Source organism: Manis javanica, chromosome 8 (assembly GCF_040802235.1).
Source record: "Manis javanica isolate MJ-LG chromosome 8, MJ_LKY, whole genome shotgun sequence".
NCBI classification, from domain to species: Eukaryota; Metazoa; Chordata; class Mammalia; order Pholidota; family Manidae; genus Manis; species Manis javanica.
Genome location: NC_133163.1, coordinates 25,755,758 through 25,774,578, shown reverse-complemented (window position 1 = coordinate 25,774,578; position 18,821 = coordinate 25,755,758). Strand labels below are relative to the sequence as shown.

Sequence of the window (18,821 nt, the reverse complement as noted above, 5' to 3'; positions counted from 1 at the left end):
CATGTCTGGCTTAATGTTTCCCCTACACATCAAGCATCTTCCTACCCCAGGGCCTTTGCTCTAGCTTATCTCTCTATCCAGCATATTCTTCTGTTGACTTTCCTAACGCTGACTCCTTTTAATTCAGATTCTCTGACCACCCAGGCTAGTCCCCTGGATAGTCAGTGCCACTTCATTCCATTTACATTTTCTGCCCAACACCTATTGTTTTGGAATGTTTTCTTATTTATTTTTTATTTAGTGTTTGGCTCTCCCACTAGAATACAGTCCTCATAAGAACAGAAATTTTGCCTATTTTGTTCACTCTATCTTCCCAGTTCCTAGAAGGGACACCTAATAGGTGCTCGATGCACATTGTTACATGGATGTAGTGAATAGTGGCTTCAGCTTCCAGCCTAGGAATGGCCTGACAGGTGCCCTCATGAACTGACTTTCTTGTGATTGGTAGCTGGGGAAGAAGGTGCTTCCTGCTGGGAAACTGCTGAGAAGACATTCACTTGTGTCTGAAGCCCCAGAAATGCTGGAGGTCTCATAAATTGTCCACCGTCTCTTCCTAAAACATGATCTCACGACAAACACACTCTCCCGCTGTCCTGACCCAACCTGAGCAAATCCTCCCTGACTCTCTGCTGGGGTAGGACCACCAATGCTAGCATGTGGAAGTTGGAGAGGAGGGGCAGGAGCGCAGAGCACAGCCCCTGGATCACCTGCAGGGGCAGGAGAGAGTCTCAGCGCAGAGCCTCCATCACCTCCAGGGGCAAAATGCCCCCTCAGGCAGACACACCCTAGGAATGGGGATGGGGAATTACCCATAAACCACTTCCTGCAGGTCCTACCTCTTTCACCTCAGATTTTGCCTTATCTTTTCTCTTGCCTCTAACGGCTAAGAATAAAAGATGGCAGTGGGAGACCTGTATTTGAGATCGTTTGGCTGGCCCTTTGAGGTATAGGGCCACTCTCCTCACCTTGGGTCCAGGACCATGCTCAGGTGTTTTGTGTTCAATCAGGACCCTGCACACTTCGTAGATAAAGCATTTCCCAGATGTTCTGCGAAAGTCCAGGTTGCAAATCCCGGATCTCAGTGACTGAGCCAGTACAGCACCCAGGCTAGTGTGTAGGCACTGCTAGTATGCAGGCTGTGATCTGGAGGCTCTGGGCATGAGCAATGAAGGGACATGGTGTGCACACCCGGAGATCCAAGTGGGTGGCTGTGAGGGAAGAGAAGCTGGGCAGAAAGCAGAGACTGCCCCCCATAACTTCATACACCAAAAATACAGTGGCGGGACAGTGAGATCCTCCTGGGGACAAACCAACATGTTCATTTTGTGGTTGCTGACACAATTCGGCCCTGCTTAGGCCATCGTCATAATGTGGCTGCAGCCGCTGCAGCTCTAGGTCCTCAAGTCCATTGGGAAGAACTTCTTTCCAGATTCCCAGATACAGACTCATTTTGTGGCATCAGTCCTGACTGCGCTAAGGGCCCATTCAAGAAGCAATTGTTGTGTCCAGGATGATGGATTGAGTGGGAACTAGATTTCCTGTTCTGAGCTGGCACTGGGACCCTCCATGCTCAGAGCCTGAGAGTCAAGGAGGGCTGGTTCCCCAGAACTAGGAAGGAAATAAAATTCCCTTAAAAAAAGAATTATCCAGTAGTCAAAGAGTGGCTTCTCTTCCACTTTGAACATCTGGTCACCTATTAGGGAAACTCAAGAATTTATTCCCCAACAGGGAAGTGAACCAGAAGCTCTGAGGCCTCCAAATTCTTCCTCAATATTTATTGAATTGAACATGTGCTCAGGCGTCCAGTGGGTTGATGGCTGGGGATGGGGTGGGGAAGACAGCAACAGTATTCTCTCTCTCTCATGGCTCTCCCCAACCCTTGCATTTCATCTGGTCACCATATACTGACTAGATAAAAGAGTAGATTCTTTATTTTTTTTTTTGAAAGTTTGGGACAGCTGAACAACAGAAACGATAAAGTGTTCTATTTCAGTTTTTTTCTAAAGCGATTGATTCCAGTCTTTTCCCCTGTTTTGGAGGAACAGGTATCATATGTAGTATAATTATGTTATGGGCACATGTTCCCCCCCACACAACTTCTTTATAATAATGAATCCATTTCATGTACAGTTTTCCAAAGTGTTTGACAACTGACTTGGATCAGGATCAGGATGGGTGAGGATCCAGACAAGGTGCTGTGTGAGGAATGGCCTAAGGACGCAGGGCTATTGGTCCTGCACAAGAGTTTTCAATAGTATTTGCAAAGGCATCCTATGAAAGGCTCCATGGATTTACCTTGTGTGAGAAAGAAAGTTAGAATTGATGGTTCAAAGTTCAGTGCAGACAGATGACAGCTTATTGTAAAGGGGACCTTTCTGTGGATAATGAATGGATGCCTGAATTGTAGGGGAATGTGGGGATGGAGGCAGTGAATCCCCCACCTTGGAGGCATCCTACCTGAAGCTGGATGTTATCCAAAAGACTCCAACATCAGAAGTTGGTGCACAGGATCTTTGAGGGTCTTTTTGTTAAGTTCTTTAGTTGTGAAGATGGAAATGCAAATGAATGCAAAGCCCAAATCTAGGGGAGAATCAGAAGTCCTTCTACCCCTCTCCCCCCCTGGTCCTGAGAGTTGGGGGTTCTGTAAGCCCCTGTGTAAGAACAAAGGGAGGAGGCCAACTCCTGCACACACATGGACCCTGCACCCAAATGGACCCTGCATACACTCAGACCCTGCACATGCTCAGACCCTGTACATGCTTGGACCCCACACATGCACAGACATGGACCCTGCATGGACCCTGCACACACTCAGACCCTGTACACGCAGAGCCTCTGCATAAATGGGCTTCCTGCTCATTCATGCATATTGAGCGGGCCCTGCCTCCCACACCATGCAGCCACAGAAGGGGCCCTTGAGGACTGACCATGCCCTGGGAACACTCCAGTTCCCTGAGATGTGCTGGTTCCCTGACACACTCCCCACAGAGGAAGTGTGAGGCATAGTGGAAAGAGGTGGACTTTGAATCTGACTGATCTTGACTTAAATCTTGACTCCAGCCCTTCCAGCCCTTGTATGCCTCCATATCTTCGTTTCCAAATAAAGAGACCTTCCTGATGTGAGACACAGAATATTGTGGAAAGCCTAGAAGAGGAAACAGACTGGGAGAGTTTCAGCCCCTCTGGCCACTCAGCCAATCAGAGGCAGGGCCTGGACTCTGATCAGGGCTCTGCCTGAGCACCCTTACACGCTCCAGGCTGTTTCCCACACCTCGGTGAAGAGCCTGGGCTCTGGGCCAGCAGGTCACCCGGCAGCTGCTCAGTCCCACACAGCCTGGCCCGGCCCTGCCTCCACTTTGCCCACTTTGAGTTTCTGAAAGCAGGGTCCTGGTGGCAGCCTTCCGGGCAGCCACCTCTCTGCAGGGCATCCATCACTAGAGGTCGCTCTTCCTCTGCGCGTGTTGTCTGGAGGGCGGAACCCAGGCTACAGAGTGGGTGCTGGACCCCGTGTGTCTCCTCTTATGAGGGCGCATTCAGGCCTAGCTTGCCAGTAGTGAGAGCACTACCGCTTCCCAACATCTCTGGGTCTGAGTGTGCGAGCTGTTTCCCCGCCAGAGGCCAGGCCAGCCAGGTGTCTAAGCTTGCCTGGGTGCAGGGGGATGGGGCTCAACTGACCTGGTGGGTTCGCCATAACACTTTCTGGTTAACACTTTCCAGCCAAGCCTGCTATGAGGAGGCTTTAGGAACACTCAAGAATTGGATTATGTAACCAAATTGTCCTGTTTTGACCTGTCCCCTCTAGCCTGGGTCGTACAGCCAGGCAGTAAAGTTCAAGTCAAACTTGGACTAATTTTTCACCCCTCTAATTTCCAAAAGTTGGACAAGTCTCTCCACCTGCAGCCCTAGCCTCCCCCCACTCACCTGCCCTAAGATCGCACAGCAACCAGACTCAGACCCAGACACACTAGTCATTGCATCACCTGGGTTCCTTTGGAGCTGCTAGTGGCATGTAGGGGGTGGAGAGTGGGGTGGACCTACACAGACCAAATGTAAGACATCTGAGGGGAATGGGGACCTTGCTCACTGGGGGAGCCCCAACCCAAACCAGGGAGTACAAAGTTCAGGAACCAACCTGGGCGCCAGCCTGACTGGTGGGGCCCTGGACTAGGAGCCCCCACCCCTGGGCGCTAAACTCAGTTCTTCTCTTTAACTGTGTGGCCTTGGCTACTCACTTAGCTGCTCTGAAAGCTAAGTGAATATAGTAATTATGATAGGAGATGACATGATATAAAAGAAAAATAAAAAGTAAATATAATATAAATAATATACATTTTAAAATAATTCTGCTGTAGCAAGAATCAATAATGCAATAATACATGTAAGTAAACTTAGAAGATTAGAAAGTGCTCTGGAAGTAGTGGGTGGGTCCAAGCCTTCGCCTCACATTTTCCATCTTCTGCTGTGCCTACGGTATCTGGTGAGTCAGGTCTCGCCAGGCAAAGGGCGGACATTTGGCCTTAGTGCTGGTGGCAGGCATTCCAGGTATTCACCATATCCCACTCTTCTTTCCTGGCATGTCAGAGGACTACCTCTCTCCACCCTCCTTGAAGTTAGGTAGGGTCCTAAGATTAGTCCAGTAGTTTGTGGGCAGAATGCTATGTGTTGCTTTGAGGCTGGAGCATCTATCTGGGGATGCAAGACCATTCAGCTCTGCTCCTCACTGGCATGGTGATCATAGACATCTGGTCGAGATGGGATTCTGTCAGCCTCAGTCTCTGAGTAACCTCGGTGGACAGAGCCTCCATACCAACTTGCACTGAGCATGTTGCTTCAGTAAGAAAGGAATTGTTTTAAGCCACTAAGCTTTGGGGGCTGTTTGTTATGGCAGTGCAACCTAGCCTAATCTAAGTGATACATCAGTGCTCCATCAGCAAAGTATCTCAACTTTGGGGTTCAGGCACCATCTGCCTGAGAATCACATGTAACAGTCCTTTAAATGCCGATTCTCAGGCCCTCCTCCAGATGCACTGAGTCAGAATGCCCAGGGGTGGGCCCCGGAATCTACAATCCTAACCACAGTGACTGCACCTTCAGAGGCAGCAGGCAGGCCTATATCTCAGCCCTTCATGGGCTTCTTCTGCATCTGGATCTTGTGGCGTAGGCTAGGTTCTCCAGGTGCTGCTGGGCTCAGCGCTGAGAGGTCCCTGCCAGGGCTTATGGCCCTAGCACTCCACTTTTCTTCCCTGCCCCCTCTTCTCCCACCTGGCAGGGCAGCACATACGCTGGGCTGGGTGCTGGGGGAGGGGCTCACAGAGGAGTCTCACAGTGAGAGTGATAGAGACCCTGTGTGATGGATTGAAGGAGACGAGATCATTCCCAGCTGGTGGCTGATGTGCAGCACCAGTGACAGGCGGCGGTGGTGTGCTCTGAACCTGCAATCTCAGCTAATGGGAAAGATTGAGGGCTTTGGGACAAGATGTGACATGGGCTACAGCCCCACAGGCAGAGGTGCTGCTGGCAGAGAGCGGCAATAGCTTCATGGCTTCCTGAAGGAGGGGCTGGGGGACACCTTCCTGCACCAGGCGCTGAGCAGCTGGAGAACCTCTCTGGGAGCTGGGAGCTGGGCTAACCCAGCAGGCCTTAGGCTGCCCCTTTGGCTGCTTGTGGCTGCCAGGAGAGCCAAGCTGAGGAGTTGCGGGAACAGGCAGGCAAGAGGGTCTGTTTATTGCCTCTTGAGCAGTGTCTGCCCAGTGCCTCCCACAAGGGCTGCCAGGCTCAGACCCACACTACTGCAGTGCCCAAGGGGGGTGAAGCCTAGCTGGGGTAGTGCAAGGAGGGGACAAGTCTGAGGGTCCATAGCAGCCCTTGAGTAACCCTGCTATTCCCTCCAAAGGAGCTTCAGGTGTCCTTCTGGGGAGCAGCCTGGTTGTAAAACAAGAATCAAAAGCTCAGAAACAAGAGAATCAGCTTGTAGACCTTCCATCACTTATTTCTTAGTTTTGAAGCCATACACTCTGGGCTCAAATTCCAAAGCTGCCTGTCTTGCCAATGGGTTTCAGCCCCGGGCAAGTTCACTATGGATTCAATGTGACCAAAGAAATGACAGTTGGGGTGAAAGGGTTATACCCAATTTTATTTCCATGGTGGCAGGTCAATCACTAAAATCCCATTTACTCAGAGCGAGTGTGCGTGCAGCAAGCCGGTCTCTGCCTCTGGGCCTCTCTGCGCACACAGCCATCCCTGTCTCTGTCCTCGGCACCACCACCACTCCAGCCCCTGCTCTGCTCTCCTGCAGCCTTGCAGCTGTGCCACCGGGTCGCCCAGAGCCCTGGGCAGGGCTCTTTATAGTATATAGAGTCAATAACAACGTATTACCCACACGTGTGTAGTGAGCTAGCCGACCAGGGCCAGGTGAGAACCCTGGCCACAGGAACCTTTATCCACACTACCATTCCCTCCCTGTGACTTTGGGCAAAGAACTCCTCCTCTCTGGGCCTCACTTTCTTCATTTGTAAGATCTGAAGAGGAAGAAACCCACGTCCTGGGAGTGTTGTTCTCAGGGCTGGATGAGACCAGCTGAAAGCGGTGCCTGTGCATCACCTGGAATCTCGTTGAAATGCAGCTCTGGCTCTCCAGGGCTGGGACTGCACCTGAGAGCCTTCATTTCTAGTAGCTCCCAGGTGATGCCAATGGCTCAGAATGTTAGTAATGAGAATAGAGAAGAGAAGAGCAGGTTGTGTTCACAGCAAGTACTCAAACAGTGGTACCGTTGGTTGTTTTCATCATCACTGCCCATGCAAAACAGGTGAGACCTTTCTGTACCTACCATAGCCACATCCTCCTTCTCAAGAAAAGAACTTCCTGGTCCATTCATGGTTTCCCTTGAAGCCACCTGGGCTCAAACACTGGGAGGTGCAAAGCCTCGACTCCAGGGCTCTCCCGTGGGCCTTGAGCTCACCATGGGTGGCCCGGTGGCCAACCTGTTCATTAGGCATCTTTAGAGACAGCCATTGTCGCCTTGACCAGAGGGTGATGGGCCCAGTCATGGGGGTCCCCAGCTGGGTAAGCTGCGAGGACAGTGGGTGTTGCCCAGCTACTTCTCCACTCCCACCATCATGCTGCCCAAAGGTATGACAGAGGTCATTACAGTCCCTATTCCACATCCCAAAATAAGACAGTTTCTCTCCTCATGGGAGGGAACCCTAGGGGTTCTGGGGCAAGCTCTTCCAGCAGCAGTGGAAGCAGCATGGCTCCTGGTTAAAAACCCAGGCCCTTGGGCAACCTGTATAATTACTCAAGAGCCTCAGTTTCTTTGACTACAAAATGGAGCCAATGCTGCCACCACAGCTTTGTTGTGAGCATGAAATGAAAAACTGGGTGTAAACCCCTTTTCACATGGTGCACACCAAATGCATGTCCTTGTATAATCATTGGTGTCTCCACCCTTCTGGGCCCTGCCATCTCATCGCCTTCCTCCAAATGCAGGCCCTGGAACCAGCTGAGTGTGCTAGCAACCGAGTTTAGAATTGGCCCTTCTCAGACTTGGAGGGGAGGTGGTTCCAGTTCCCGTGGTTTGGAGCCCCATTAGGCATAGCGGAAACATGAAGCAAGAGGAGCGGAGAAGGAGCAGCTGTTTGCAGCTCAGGCTCAGGTGAGGAGGACGGGCACTGCGGAGAAACCGGCTGGGGGAAAGAGGGGAAAAGAGAAGGGGGAGAGGGGGCTTACCTTGGATCGGACATCAGTGCCACCTCAGCTGAAGGCTGACCTGTGCCTGGTCTGGGGGAGTCTGGGCAAGGGTCAGGGTGGGTGGTAGCTGCAGGAGGGCCAGAGAGAGATGCTGAGGCCTTGAAATCTGGATCTTCTGCAGCCCTCTCTGGGGATACTTTCTGCAGGCTTAACTCTTCCAAACCCTTCATTCCATTTGCACTTGCAAAGTACACATCTTAACTATTTATTTTTTTCTTTCTTTTTATTGAGGTATAATTGACCAACAATATTATGTTAGGTTCAGGTGTAGAATATAAAGATTTGCTACATCGTGAAATGATCACCCCACTAAGTCTAGTTAACATCCAACCCATACAGTTACAGAATTTTTTTTCTTGTGATGAGAACTTTTTTTTTTTTGTATCATTAATCTACAATTACAGAAAGAACATTATGTTTACTAGGTTCCCCCCTTCACCAAGTCCCCCCCTCATACCCCTTCACAGTCACTGTCCATCTGCGTAGTAAGATACTGTAAAATCACTACTTGTCTTCTCTGTGTTGCCGAGCTCTCCCCGTGCTCCCCATGTACTATACATGCTAATCGTAATGCCCTCTTTCTTTTTCCCCGCCCTTATCCCTCCCTTCCCACCCATCCTCCCCAGTCCCTTTCCCTTTGGTAACTATTAGTCCATTCTTGGGTTCTGTGATTCTGCTGCTGTTTTGTTCCTTCAGTTTTCCTTTGTTCTTATACTCCACATATGAGTGAAATCATTTGGTACTTGTCTTTCTCTTTCTCCACCTGGCTTATTTCACTGAGCATAATACCCTCTAGCTCCATCCATGTTGTTGCGAATGGTAGGACCTGTTTTTTTCTTATAGCTGCGTAATATTCCATTCTGTATATGTACCACATCTTCTTTATCCATTCATCTACTGATGGACATTTAGGCTGCTTCCATATCTTGGCTATTGTAAACAGTGCAGCGATAAAATAGGGGTGCATCTTTCTTTTTCAAACTGGAGTGCTGCATTCTTAGGGTAAATTCCTAGAAGTGGAATTTCTGGGTCAAATAGTATTTCTATTTTGAGCATTCTGAGGAACCTCCATACTGCTTTCCACAATGGTTGAACTAGTTTACATTCCCACCAGCAGTGAAGGAGGGTTCCCCTTTCTCCACAACCTCGCCAACATTTGTTGTTGTTTGTCTTTTCAATGATGGTGATCCTTACTGGTGTGAGGTGATATCTCATTGTGGTTTTAATTTGCATTTCTCTGATTATTAGTGATGTGGGACATCTTTTCATGTGTCTGTTGGCCATCTGGATTTCTTCTTTAGAGAACTGTCTATTCAGCTCCTCTGCCCATTTTTTAATTGGATTATTTGCTTTTTGTTTGTTGAGGCATGTGAGCTCCTTATATATTTTGGATGTCAATCCTTTATCGGAACTGTCATTTATGAATATGTTCTCCCATACTGTAGGATAACTTTCTGTTCTACTGATGGTGTCCTTTGCTGTACAGAAGCTTTATAGCTTGACATAGTCTCACTTGTTCATTTTTACCTTTATTTTCCTTGCCTGGGGAGATATGTTCATGAAGAAGTCACTCATGTTTATGTCCATGAGATTCTTTCTTTTTGAGAGGGCACCTCATATTTATTGATCAAATGGTTGTTAACAAAAATAAAATTCTGCATAGGGGAGTCAATGCTCAATGCACAATCATTAATCCATCTCAAGCCTAATTCTCGTCAGTCTCCAATCTTCTGAAGCATAACGAACAAGTTCTTACATGGTGAACGAATTCTTACATAGTGAATAAGTTCTTAGATGGTGAACAGTACAAGGGCATTCATCACAGAAACTTTCGGTTTTGATCACGCATTATGAACTATAAACAATCAGGTCAAATATGAATATTCATTTGATTCTTATACTTGATTTATATGTGGATCTCACATTTCTACCTTTATTATTATTATTATTTTTATTTTTAATAAAGTGCTGAAGTGGTAGGTAGATGCAAGATAAAGGTAGAAAACATAGTTTAGTGTTGTAAGAGAGCACTTGCAGATGATCAGGTGTGTACCTGTAGACTATGTGCTAATCCGAGCTAGACAAGGGCAATAAAACATCCACGGATGCAGAAGATTTCTCTCAAAACAGGGGGGGTGAGGTTCTCAGCCTCACCACTGTTGATCCCCAATTTCTCACCTGATGGCCCCCCTGCGACTGTGCCTGTCTTAGGTTGTTCCTCCCTTGAGGAATCTTACCCGTCTCTGGCTAACCAGTCATCTTCCGGGGCCATACAGGGAGATGTAAAGTTGGTAAGTGAGAGAGAAGCCATATTGTTTGAAAAGGTTAGCTTTTTACCTCTTTGCAGATTTATGCCCTGTGGCTTCTGTGCCCAGCATTTGTCTTGAGGTATCTTTAACACTTGGAGGAATTATGATACTCGGTAAATTCGACATGAGGCACGAATTCTATTTAAGGGTTGTAATTAGGAAGGAAGAAGAAAAGCTATAGAGGTAGCAGATGGAAGAAAACATGGTAGGATTGATTATTTCTTTGACTTATCTTCTTGTAGAGTAACTTAAGCATGTATAGGTTTTAAACTACTAACTAAATTGTGCACACACATTAACATAATAGGAATACAGTTACATAACCAAAGCAGATCTATAATTACCAGCCATCTCCAGTGAAGCCAAGAAAACCAGTTAGGCACCCTAGGCATTTGTGAAAATTTGTCTATGATATGATGGATATTGTCCAACTGTACTTGAAGAGTCTGAGAGAAATCAGACAAATTAAAACAACCCATTCCTGGGAACTGTTCACATCCTATATGCTCTTTTAACCGTAGATTATCTGTAGTCGTAAGATTTTGGAGCACTACAACTTGCACTTCTCCTAATTCTTGGTTGAGTTCCAACAGTATAGATCCAGTCAAATTTGTTGTTTTACTGTATGCACAGGCCAGCTTAGATATCTCCTTCTTCATTCCAGTGGCAAGTCCAGGAAACAGTGGGATGGATGCAGCTACAACTGCAGCATCGCCTGGATCTTTGTGGAGGTTTTTTGATGATCATCTTCTGGTATGAGTCTTCCAGAGAGTGCTGATGTTGGAAGTTCTTCTTCATATCACATCTTAGTTCATTTTTTTTGTAGCCAAATTAGGCTTTGATCTTCTGTATAAACACAAACAGACCCTTTGCCCACACTTTGATATGCCCTTTATACCATTGTGTAGAACTCATTGGAGGTCACCACACAGGAACTGCTTTTTTTTTTAAGAGAAAGGAATATTATCAGAAAAGTGTACCTCCATAGCCGATCATCTGGCACCCTTTAAGTGATCAAAATTAAGGATATTTAAAGCATGCGTTAATCGTTGATTTACCATTAGTTTTATCCTACCACGGAGTAATCCCCCATTTCTTTCTTTCTTTCTTTTTTTTAATCTTTAATCTACACTTACATGAAGAATATTATGTTTACTAGGCTCTCCCCTATACCAGGTCCCCCCTATAAACCACTTTACAGTCACTGTCCATCAGCACAGCAAAATGTTGTAGAATCACTACTTGTCTTCTCTGTGTTGTACAGCCCTCCCCTTTCTCCCTCCCCGCCTATGCATGCTAATCTTAATACCCCCTTTCCTCTTCACCCCCCCCTTATCCCTCCCTACCCACCCATCCTCCCCAGTTCCTTTCCCTTTGGTACCTGTTAGTCCATTTTTGGGTTCTGTAATTCCGCTGCTGTTTTGTTCCTTCAGTTTTTCCTTTGTTCTTATACTCCACAGATGAGTGAAATCATTTGGTATTTCTCTTTCTCTGCTTGGCTTGTTTCACTGAGCATAATACCCTCCAGCTCCATCCATGTTGCTGCAAATGGTAGGATTTTCCCTCTTCTTATGGCTGAGTAGTATTCCATTGTGTATATGTACCACATCTTCTTTATCCATTCATCTACCGATGGACATTTAGGTTGCTTCCAATTCTTGGCTATTGTAAATAGTGCTGCGATAAACATAGGGGTGCATCTGTCTTTCTCAAACTTGATTGCTGCATTCTTAGGGTAAATTCCTAGGAGTGGAATTCCTGGGTCAAATGGTAGGTCTGTTTTGAGCATTTTGATGATCCTCCATACTGCTTTCCACAATGGTTGAACTAATTTACATTCCCACCAGCAGTGTAGGAGGGTTCCCCTTTCTCCACAGCCTCGCCAACATTTGTTGTTGTTTGTCTTTTGGATGACAGCCATCCTTACTGGTGTGAGGTGATATCTCATTGTGGTTTTAATTTGCATTTTTCTGATGACAAGCGATGTGGAGCATCTTTTCATGTGTCTGTTGGCCATCTGTATTTCTTTTTTGGAGAACTGTCTGTTCAGTTCCTCTGCCCATTTTTTAATTGGATTATTTGTTTTTTGTTTGTTGAGGCGTGTGAGCTCTTTATATATTTTGGATGTCAAGCCTTTATTGGATCTGTCATTTACAAATATATTCTCCCATACTGTAGGGTTCCTTTTTGTTCTATTGATGGTGTCTTTTGCTGTACAGAAGCTTTTCAGCTTAATATAGTCCCACTTGTTCATTTTTGCTGTTGCTTTCCTTGTCCGGGGAGATATGTTCAAGAAGAGGTCACTCATGTTTATGTCTAAAAGGTTTTTGCCTATGTTTTTTTCTAAGAGTTTTATGGTTTCATGACTTACATTCAGGTCTTTGATCCATTTTGAATTTACTTTTGTGTATGGGGTTATACAATGGTCCAGTTTCATTCTCCTACATGTAGCTGTCCAGTTTTGCCAGCACCATCTGTTGAAGAGACTGTCATTTTGCCATTGTATGCCCATGGCTCCTTTATCAAATATTAATTGACCATATATGTTTGGGTTAATTTCTGGAGTCTCTAATCTGTTCCACTGGTCTGTGGCTCTGTTCTTGTGCCAGTACCAAATTATCTTGATTACTATGGCTTTGAAGTAGAGCTTGAAGTTGGGGAGTGAGATCCCCCCTACTTTATTCTTCTTTTTCAGGATTACTTTGGCTATTTGGGGTCTTTGGTGTTTCCGTATGAATTTTTGAATTATTTGCTCCAGTTCATTGAAGAATGTTGCTGGTAATTTGAGAGGGATTGCATCAAATCTGTGTATTGCTTTGGGCAGGATGGCCATTTTGATGATATTAATTCTTCCTAGCCATGAGCATGGGATGAGTTTCCACTTGTTAGTGTCCCCTTTAGTTTCTCTTAAGAGTGACTTGTAGTTTTCAGAGTATAGGTCTTTCACTTCTTTGGTTAGGTTTATTCCTAGGTATTTTATTCTTTTGATACAATTGTGAATGGAATTGTTTTCCTGATTTCTCTTTCTATTGGTTCATTGTTAGTGTATAGGAAAGCTACAGATTTCTGTGTGTTAATTTTGTATCCTGCAACTTTGCTGTATTCCGATATCAGTTCTAGTAGTTTTGGAGTGGAGTCTTTAGGGTTTTTTATGTACAATATCATATCATCTGCAAATAGTGACAGTTTAACTTCTTCTTTACCAATCTGGATTCCTTGTATTTCCTTGTTTTGTCTGATTGCCATGGCTAGGACCTCCAGCACTATGTTAAATAACAGGGGGGGAGAGTGGGCATCCCTGTCTAGTTCCCGATCTCAGAGGAAATGCTTTCAGCTTCTCGCTGTTCAGTATAATGTTGGCTGTGGGTTTATCATATATGGCCTTTATTATGTTGAGGTACTTGCCCTCTATTCCCATTTTGCTGAGACTTTTTATCATGAATGGATGTTGAATTTTGTCAAATGCTTTTTCAGCATCTATGGAGATGATCATGTGGTTTTTGTCTTTCTTTTTGTTGATGTGGTGGATGATGTTGATGGATTTTCGAATGTTGTACCATCCTTGCATCCCTGGGATGAATCCCACTTGGTCATGGTGTATGATCCTTTTGATATACTGTTGAATTCTGTTTGCTAATATTTTATTGAGTATTTTTGCATCTATATTCATCAGGGATATTGGTCTGTAATTTTCTTTTTTGGTGGGGTCTTTGCCTGGTTTTGGTATTAGGGTGATGTTGGCTTCATAGAATGAGTTTGGGAGTATTCTCTCCTCTTCTATTTTTTGGAACACTTTAAGGAGAATGGGTATTATGTCTTCTCTGTGTGTCTGATAAAATTCCCAGGTAAATCCGTCCGGCCCCGGGGTTTTGTTCTTGGGTAGTTTTTTGATTACTGTTTCAATTTCTTTGCTCATAATTGGTTTGTTTAACTTTTGTGTTTCTTCCTTGGTCAGTCTTGGGAGGTTGTATTTTTCTAGGAAGTTGTCCATTTCTTCTAGGTTTTCCAGCTTGTTGGCATATAAGTTTTCATAGTAGTCTTTAATAATTCTTTGTATTTCTGTGGAGTGTGTCGTGATTTTTCCATTCTCATTTCTGATTCTGTTGATTTGTGTTGATTCTCTTTTTCTCTTAGTAAGTTTGGCTAGAGGCTTATCTATTTTGTTTATTTTCTCAAAGAACCAGCTCTTGGTTTCATTGATTTTTGCTATTGTTTTATTCTTCTCAATTTTGTTTATTTCTTCTCTGATCTTAATTATGTCCCTCCTTCTGCTGACTTTAGGCCTCATTTGTTCTTCTTTTTCCAGTTTCGATAATTGTGATGTTAGACTATTCATTTGGGATTGTTCTTCCTTCTTCACGTGCCTGGATCGCTATATACTTTCCTCTTAAGACTGCTTTTGCTGCGTCCCACAGAAGTTGGGGCTTTGTGTTGTTGTTGTCATTTGTTTCTATATATTCCTTGATCTCTATTTTGATTTGTTCATTGATCCATTGATTATTTAGAAGCATGTTGTTAAGCCTCCATATGTTTGTGAGCCTTTTTGTTTTCTTTGTAGAATTTATTTCTAGTTTTATACCTTTGTGGTCTGAAAAATTGGTTGGTAGAATTTCAATATTTTGGAATTTACTGAGGCTCTTTTTGTGAGCTAGTATGTGGTCTATTCTGGAGAATGTTCCATGTGCACTTGAGAAGAATGTATATCCTGTTGCTTTTGGATGTAGAGTTCTATAGATGTCTATTAGGTCCATCTGTTCTAGTGTCTTGTTCAGTGCCTGTGTGTCCTTACTTATTTTCTGCCCAGTGGATCTATCCTTTGGGGTGAGTGGTGTGTTGAAGTCTCCTACAATGAATGCATTGCAGTCTATTTCCGTCTTTAGTTCTGTTAGTGTTTGTTTCACATATGCTGGTGCTCCTGTGTTGGGTGCATATATATTTAGAATGGTTATATCCTCTTGTTGGACCGAGCCCTTTACAATTATGTAGTGTCCTTCTTTATCTCGTGTTGCTTTCTTTGTTTTGAAGTCTATTTTGTCTGATACTAGTACTGCAACCCCTGCTTTCTTCTCACTGTTGTTTGCCTGAAATACGTTTTTCCATCCCTTGACTTTTAGTCTGTGCATGTCTTTGGGTTTGAGGTGAGTTTCTTGTAAGCAGCATATAGATGGGTCTTGCTTTTTTATCCATTCTATTACTCTGTGTCTTTTGATCGGTGCATTAAGTCCATTTACATTTAGGGTGACTATTGAGAGATATGTACTTATTGCCATTGCAGGCTTTAGATTCGTGGTTACCAAAGGTTCAAGGTTAGCCTCTTTCGTATCTTACTGCCTAACTTAGCTTGCTTATTGAGCTGTTATGTACACTGTCTGGAGATTCTTTCCTTCTCTCCCTTCTTATTCCTCCTCCTCCATTCTTCATATGTTGTGTGTTTTGTTCTGTGCTCTTTTTAGGGGTGCTCCCATCTAGAGCAGTCCCTGTAAGATGCCCTGTAGAGGTGGTTTGTGGGAAGCAAATTCCCTCAGCTTTTGCTTGTCTGGGAATTGTTTAATCCCGCCATCATATTTAAATGGTAGTTGTGCTGGATACAGTATCCTTGGTTCAAGGCCCTTCTGTTTCATTGCATTAAATATATCATGCCATTCTCTTCTGGCCTGTAGGGTTTCTGTCGAGAAGTCTGATGTTAGCCTGATGGGTTTTCCTTTATAGGTGACCTTTTTCTCTCTAGCTGCCTTTAAAACTCTTTCCTTGTCCTTGATCCTTGCCATTTTAATTATTATGTGTCTTGGTGTTGTCCTCCTTGTATCCTTTCTGTTGGGGGTTCTGTGTATTTCCGTGGTCTGTTCGATTATTTCCTCCCCCAGTTTGGGGCAGTTTTCAGCAATTATTTCTCCAAAGAGACTTTCTATCCCTTTTCCTCTTTCTTCTTCTTCTGGTACCCCTATAATACGAATATTATTCCTTTTGGATTGGTCACATAGTTCTCTTAGTATTGCTTTGTTCCTGGAGATCCTTTTATCTCTCTCTATGTCAGCTTCTATACGTTCCTGTTCTCTGGTTTCTATTCCTTCAATGGCCTCTTGCATCTTATCCATTCTGCTTATAAATCCTTCCAGGGTTTGTTTCACTTCTGTGATCTCCTTCCTGACATCTGTGATCTCCCTCCAGACTTCATCCCATTGCTCTTGCATTTTCTCTGCATCTCATCCCATTGCTCTTGCATTTTTTCTCTGCATCTCCGTCAGCATGTTCATGATTTTTATTTTGAATTCTTTTTCAGGAAGACTGGTTAGGTCTGTCTCCTTCTCAGGTGTTGTCTCTGTGATCTTTGTCTGCCTGTAGTTTTGCCTTTTCATGGTGATAGAGATAGTTTGCAGAGCTGGTACGAGTGACATCTGGAAGAGCTTTCCTTCTTGTTGGTTTGTGGCCTTCCTCTCCTGGGAGAATAGCGACCTCTAGTGGCTTGTGCTGGGCTGCTGTGCTCAGACAGGGCTTCTGCTTCCTGCCCGGCTGCTATGTAGTTTATCTCCGCTGTTGCTGTGGGTGTGGCCTAGGCTCGGGCTGCTGCTTCAAAATGGTGGAGCTCCGTTGGTGGGGGAGAGGCCGGCAGGCTATGTATCTCTGTAAGGGGCCTCTGTGCTCCCTGCTGCCCAGGGGGTTAGAGTGCCCAGAGATCCCCAGATTCCCTGCCTCTGGACTAAGTGTCCTGCCCTGCCCCTTTAAGACTTCCAAAAAGCACTCTCCAAACCAAAACAACAACAGCAACAACTAAAGAAAAAAACTTTTAATAAATAATTTTTTAAAAAAAAGGAAAAACGAACGATTTTCTTTGTCCTCAGGCACCAGTTTCAGGCACCCACTCACCGGTCTTGCTTCCCTGTTTCCCAAGTATTAGGGTCCCTGTCCTTTTAAGACTTCCAAAAAGCACTCGCCAAAAAAAAAAAAAAAAAAAAAAAAAAGGCCGCTCCTATTTCTTTGTTCTCCGGCGTCGGCCTCAGGCACCCGCTCACCGGTCCTGCCGCCCTGTTTCCCTAGTAGTCAGGACCCCACGCATGCACTGTGTCTGTGCTCTTGTCTGGATGGCTGGGGCTGGCTGTTCAGCAGTCCTGGGTTCCCTCCCTGCTGACTCCTCTCCTCCCACTTGGAGCTGAGGGGAGGGGCACTCGGGTCCCACCAGGCCAGGGCTTGTATCTTACCTCCTTCATGAGGTGCTGGGATCTCGCGGTGTGGATGTGGTCTGGATGTTGTCCTGTGTCCTCTGGTCTCTATTTTCGGAAGAGTTGTCTTTGTTATATTTTCATAGATAAATGTGGTTTTGGGAGGAGATTTCTGCTGCTCTACTCACACCACCATCTTGGCTCCCTGTTCAGAATTAATATTCTTAAAATGTTCAAACTACCCAAGCAATCTACAGATTCAGTATAATCCTTATCAAAATTCCATTGGGGGAGGCGGAAGCCAAGATGGCGGCGTGAGTAGAGCAGTGGAAATCTCCTCCCAAAAACACATAGAGCTATGAAAATATAACAAAGAAAAATCTTCCTAAAATAGAGACCACAGGACACAGGACAACATCCAGACCACATCCACACCTGCAAGAACCCAGCGCCTTGTGAAGGGGGTAAGATACAAGCCCCAGCCCGGCGGGACCCGAGCGCCCCTCCCCCCGGCTCCCGGCGGGTGGAGAGAAACCGGAGCAGTTTTTTTTTTTGGCGAGCGCTTTTTGGAAGCCTTAGAGGGACGGGCCCCCGTTGCTGGGGAGGCAGGGTGGCGGGACCGGTGAGGAGGTGCCTGGGAACAGCGCCGGAGGACAAAGAATATCCCGCGTTTCTCCCTGCGAGACCTGGGGGCGGGTGCCTGAGACCGGTGCCTGAGGACGGAGGAGGTCGCGCGTTTTTCCCCTTTTTTTTTTTCTCTTTATGGCAAGCGCTTTTTGGAAGCCTTGAAGGGACGGGGACCCCAGTGCTAGGGAGGCACGGTGGCGGGACTGGTGAGCGGGTGGCTGGGACCGGCGCCTGAGGACAAAGAATATCCCCCGTTTTTCCCTGCGGGACCGGTGGGCGGGTGCCTGAGACCGGCACTTGAGGACAGAGGAAATCGCGCGTTTTTCCCCTTTTTTTTTTCTCTTTTCTGCGAGTGCTTTTTGGAAGCCTAAAAGGGACAGGGACCCCGGTGCTAGGGAGGCAGGGCGGCGGGACTGGTGAGCGGGTGCCTGGGACCGGCACCTGAGGACAAAGAATATCCCGCATTTTTCCCTGTGGGACCGGTGGGTGGGTGCCTGAGACCAGCACCTGAGGACGGAAGAAATCGCGCGTTTTTCCCCTTTTTTTTCTCTCTTTTTGCCAAGTGCTTTTTGGAAGCCTTGAAGGGACAGGGACCCCGGTGCTAGGGAGGCAGGGCGGCAGGACTGGTGAGCGGGTGCGTGGGACCAGTGCCTGAGGACAAAGAATATTGAGCGTTCCTTCCCTGCGGGACCGGTGGGTGGGTGCTTTTTGGAAGCCTTGAAAGGACAGGGACCCTGGTGCTAGGGAGACAGGGCAGCAGGACCAGTGCGCGGGTGCCTGGGACCGGCACCTGAGGAAAAAAAAAAAAAAAAATCGCGTGTTTTTTCTTTTTTTTTTCCTTTCTGTTCCCTCTCTCATTGTTGCTGTTGTTGTTTTGGTTTGGAGAGTGCTTTTTGGAAATCTTAAAGGGGCAGGACAGGTCACTTAGACCAGAAGCAGGGAATCTGGGGATCTCTGGGCACTCTAACCCCCTGGGCAGCAG

At 46.0% G+C, this 18,821-nt stretch overlaps 1 protein-coding gene across 1 annotated transcript in view; it reads left to right on the top strand.

The window, feature by feature from the left end:
* The window catches only part of TTLL5 (tubulin tyrosine ligase like 5), a 414,761-nt gene extending 397,075 nt beyond the window's left edge, over window positions 1-17,686 (top strand). The window contains exon 33 of the mRNA XM_073242102.1: window positions 17,607-17,686. Within this exon, the coding sequence (XP_073098203.1) occupies window positions 17,607-17,671 (65 nt within the window). The 3' untranslated portion in view covers window positions 17,672-17,686. The remainder of the gene's footprint in view (window positions 1-17,606) is intronic.
* Window positions 17,687-18,821: the final 1,135 nt, after the last annotated feature.